General features: G+C 49.3%; 1 protein-coding gene across 1 annotated transcript in view; it reads right to left on the bottom strand.

Moving 5' to 3' along the window:
- mmp24 (matrix metallopeptidase 24) overlaps positions 1-4187 on the bottom strand; it is a gene marked incomplete at both ends in the record, with an annotated part of 41959 nt that extends 37772 nt beyond the window's left edge. Inside the window, one exon of the mRNA XM_084446337.1 lies at positions 4062-4187. Coding sequence (XP_084302463.1) covers positions 4062-4187 — 126 coding nt within the window. The remainder of the gene's footprint in view (positions 1-4061) is intronic.
- Positions 4188-4964: the final 777 nt, after the last annotated feature.

Below are 4964 nucleotides of genomic sequence, written 5' to 3'. Positions count from 1 at the left end.
TCTCTCTCTCTTTCTCTCTCTCTCTCTTTCTGTCTACGCCCCCCCCCCCCCCACATACACACACACACACAAACCTCTCTCTCTACCTCTCTCTCTCTCTCTCTCTCTCTCTCTCTACCTCTCTCTGTCTCTCTCTCTACCTCTCTCTCTCTCTCTCTACCTCTCTCTCTCTCTCTACCTCTCTCTCTACCTCTCTCTCTCTCTCTCTACCTCTCTCTCTCTCTCTCTCTCTCTCTCTCTCTCTGCAGGACAGCTATCTATCCAGTCTGAAGGTGTTGTCTCTGTAGAGCAGATGGGGCATTAGGATCACCACGGAGACCTCAGTTACCACGGAGACCTCAGGTAACATCTCAACTCTTCAAGATCCTCAGTCCTGCTGTGGCTGGTCATACCGGAGAACCACGGAACACACCTCCATACCAGAGAACCACGGAACACACCTCCATACCAGAGAACCACGGAACACACCCCTATACAGGAGAACCACGGAACACACCTCCATACCAGAGAACCACGGAACACACCCCCATACAGGAGAACCACGGCACACACCTCCATACAGGAGAACCACGGAACACACCTCCATACAGGAGAACCACGGAACACACCTCCATACAGGAGAACCACGGAACACACCTCCATACAGGAGAACCACGGAACACACCTCCATACAGGAGAACCACGGCACACACCTCCATACAGGAGAACCACGGAACACACCTCCATACAGGAGAACCACGGTGAACTCAGACTGGGGGCCCAGTGTGAGGCCCTCGCCGTCTGCAGGCTTCAGTCACCAGGACAGAACTGCGACACACACCCCCAGCGCACACACACACACTGGGCTGTATAACACACACACACTGGGCTGTATAACACACACACTGGGCTGTATAACACAGCACCAGCAAAAGTCCTCAGAGGACGACGTCTAACAGAAGGCAGCTGGGGAATATCGCTTTAATCTTCTAACCAGGCCAGGTCAAGCCTGGCTGATGTGCGAGGCTGGCTTGTTTCTGTTCAGGACTGGTAGGACGGAAGCTAGTCATGACACTGAAATAACTGTGAATTGAAATGACATGAAATGATGTCTGATAAATTAAGATAGGTCTTGTCGCCTGGACACATCAGTTCCAATGCTTCCAATGCTAATCCAGCACAATGAGAGCGGGATAGCCAGTTAGCTCATGGGCTCACAACAACTAGCAGCAGCTTCCATAACATTAATGGTAGCAGTCAGTGGCTAAAGCAGTTACACTGATGATTCTTGTAACGTTAGCTATTTTGCTGCATCATCCCCACCGGGTCTTGAACCCCGGTCTCACGGGTGGGAATCCAATGCTCTGACCATAACTCTACTTGTGCAGTGGAGATTGGCGGGTTGGTTTTGGTGTCCTTCTTCCAGTCCCTAGTGTGGGTTGGGGTTGAACGTTGAAGCCTGAACGTGTGAGTCCAGCGTAACAACGTAGATGTGTGTTTGCGCAGGACCTTAGCACTCGCTTCGTTCCTAACCCTAACCCTAGGGTAACAGGACCTTAGCACTCGCTTCATTTGAGTTAGGGTTAGATATATAAGATCCTAGCCCTAACCCTAGGGTAACCCTTGCAGTTTGGGTTAGGGTTAGATATATAAGATCCTAGCCCTAACCCTAGGGTAACCCTTGCAGTTTGGGTTAGGGTTAGGGTCCATGTCTTGTCTAGGAGTGTTTCGTCCAGTGTGTCGTCCATGAGTGTCCTGAATTTCTCGTTGGAAGGAAAATGTCATAATGTATAAGGGTTATGGTTATGGTTAGGCCTAACCCTAACCCCAGCCTTTATAAGGAATTAGTAATGATCTGTACGGTCTGGGCACACACAGAGCAGGGTTCTGACAGGCACACACAGAGCAGGGTTCTGACAGGCACACACAGAGCAGGGTTCTGACAGCACACACAGAGCAGGGTTCTGACAGCACACACAGAGCAGGGGTTCTGACAGCACACACAGAGCAGGGGTTCTGACAGGCACACACAGAGCAGGGGTTCTGACAGCACACACAGAGCAGGGGTTCTGACAGGCACACACAGAGCTGGGGTTCTGACAGCACACACAGAGCAGGGGTTCTGACAGCACACACAGAGCAGGGGTTCTGACAGGCACACACAGAGCTGGGGTTCTGACAGGCACACACAGAGCAGGGGTTCTGACAGCACACACAGAGCAGGGGTTCTGACAGCACACACAGAGCAGGGGTTCTGACAGGCACACACAGAGCAGGGTTCTGACAGGCACACACAGAGCAGGGTTCTGACAGCACACACAGAGCAGGGGTTCTGACAGGCACACACAGAGCAGGGGTTCTGACAGGCACACACAGAGCAGGGGTTCTGACAGCACACACAGAGCAGGGTTCTGACAGGCACACACAGGGCAGGGTTCTGACAGCACACACAGAGCAGGGGTTCTGACAGCACACACAGAGCAGGGGTTCTGACAGCACACACAGAGCAGGGTTCTGACAGGCACACACAGAGCAGGGTTCTGACAGGCACACACAGAGCAGGTTTCTGACAGGCATGCATAGCAACGCGCAGAACAACAGCGTCGGGCTGCAGGCTACTCTCACTATAATGGAAGGAGGGACGCAAAATGGAAAGTGCATTTTAAAAGGGCCCTTTTGCACTAGTGCTTAGAACTGGTGAAAAGGACAACAAAGCCATTATGGATAGTGTTCTGATTGTCCTCTCTTTCTCTCTCTCTCTCTCTCATTCATATTCAACATACCCATATAGGAACCATTTTAGAACTGGTGAAATGTTTAGGGTTAGAGTTACTATATTATTGACAAGCCCTAAGCAAAACCGTAGAGGAAGCTGAGTAAAACCAACCCATATGCACTGGTGAAAAGGACAACAAAGCATCATGGATAGTGTTCTATTGCCCTCAGTGGCTACACCTACAGGAACTGAGCTACAGCTGTGAGTGGATGGTGTAGCTACCATATCAATCACATGGCCAATCTTTATAGTAAAAACGGCTTATCTAAAACAACCATCTGATAATCCAGTAAATCCATCCCGCCTGGCGTGCTGCCATCCCCTCCTTTATCTTCCTGTAGAGTGCAACTCCTGCGTTTCGATAAATTATAGAGGAAGCTATATTTGGATCAATGGTGAAAAAATCCAGGATTCTTTGTTCTGCTCCCACGGAAGCAGGATCCGTGTTCTAGTGTGAGGATTCAGGCTGCCTTGCACAGGCTACTGATGCTTTGTTATTGAATGAGTTTTAACCTGCCCACAGACGAGGCTGAATACTGAAGACATAGGGAATGGAAATCAGTAACATAAGACATGTTTTGAAGTCTATCGCGTGCATGAGTTTCAATTGCGCATCTGGAAATACGACGTTAAATATGAGTGTTGGTTTGTAGCCTATACACTGACCCGCACATAACCTTGATCTTATTAGGATGGAAGCGCAGAAATCAAAAGCCCTATGTGTTCAACGGCACTGTGGGAGGATAATGGTGTGTTTGCCACGGACACTGACATCAAATAGAATAAGTTGGGATGAGGCGCAATCAATCTATTTTCCTCTAGCACACAATCACTGAAAGACAAATGTAGGCTATGTCATTGCAATGCGTAGCCTATAATTCTACCTTCAGCGGAATTTGCAGCTGGAAAGGTTATAAAATCGACTGTGAAAATTAAACTTAACGATCCTTCAAGCCACCTATGTCCCTAACAATAAATCCGCTTGACCGTTTTTAATATTTCATCCACATGGATTTATCTGGCTACTTGACGACTATGTGGTTAAAATGATGTATCTAACCGACTCATAATTTAAATTAATGTATCTTATTTTCCTCTGATACGCTATCACTTGTTTATCACTTTGATAAGGGTGAGTTCAGACCGAGACGCACAGAAACAGCCCGTTCCTGCGTTAACGGGCTCGAGACGGTGATGGGCTACGGGGGAGGTCGCGCGCTGGTGTGTTTCAGGAAGGATGTTGTGTTGCTGTAGTGATTATTCGCATTCGCATCCCTAATTATCCAGTCGTCCGGTTCGGACCTACCTCAACGATGAACGTCTTCTCTTCGCCACAGACCGAGACGACCCAGAATAAGATGTGAAAATAGCAGGTCTTCCAGCAGAAACCAGGGAGCCCCGCTTTCCGCCTCTTCACTCCCGCTCCCGCCATGACTGTCCCCAAATTCCCCCCCTCAGTCCGCCGGTGATTCCCAGTCTCTTGTCCTGTATCAGTGTGCTTATCTCCGGGAATAAAGACTCTCCTTCATCCCCTGTATTCCTCTGGTTAGTTTTCTCTGCGGAACCAACGGCTACAGTCGAGCTCCTATTGCGCAGACGCAGTTTCCTCTTAAAGAGGCACATCGAAGCTCCGGCGCGCGGACAGGCTGGTATCATCAGTAGAGGATGGGAACAGGCACGAGCCGGGGCGAGGTATTTATGTCTGGATGTGCTGTTGCAGTTCGCGCTGCCAACGCCAATGATCCCGGCGCTAGCGACCCACTGTAGGGATACTAGCGCCTCTGGTCACACATCAACAGCAGCGCTCTGGGGGGCAGCATGCCTTCAAGAAGGCCCACTATAAGCCAAAGATTGCAATATAGATCCATTTGCAACAGATATATAACCCCCTTTAAGATGGTAGCCTACGATTCTAGTAGGCTACCCCTTTCAGGTTGTAAATGTTGTTTGGAACCAAAAATGGTTCTTTCGGAGGGTTCTGTCTGAGGGTTCTTTCTGGAACACCTTTTCAGAGGGCTTTTCTACTGTTACAAGTGGTTCTTTTTCTACGAGTGCAACTGTTGATTTTTTAATGGGAGACTGTAATAGGATACACGCCTGATCATGGTCATGTGTGCAGGACATGCACACACACACACACACACACACACACACTCACACACACACACACACACACACACACACACACACATAATAAGCACTACCACTC

The sequence above is a fragment of the Borostomias antarcticus genome (assembly GCF_949987555.1).
Source record: "Borostomias antarcticus genome assembly, chromosome: 11".
Lineage (NCBI taxonomy): Eukaryota > Metazoa > Chordata > Actinopteri > Stomiiformes > Stomiidae > Borostomias > Borostomias antarcticus.
Note: the sequence above shows the minus strand (reverse complement) of the source record. Positions and strands in the feature narration are given on the sequence as shown.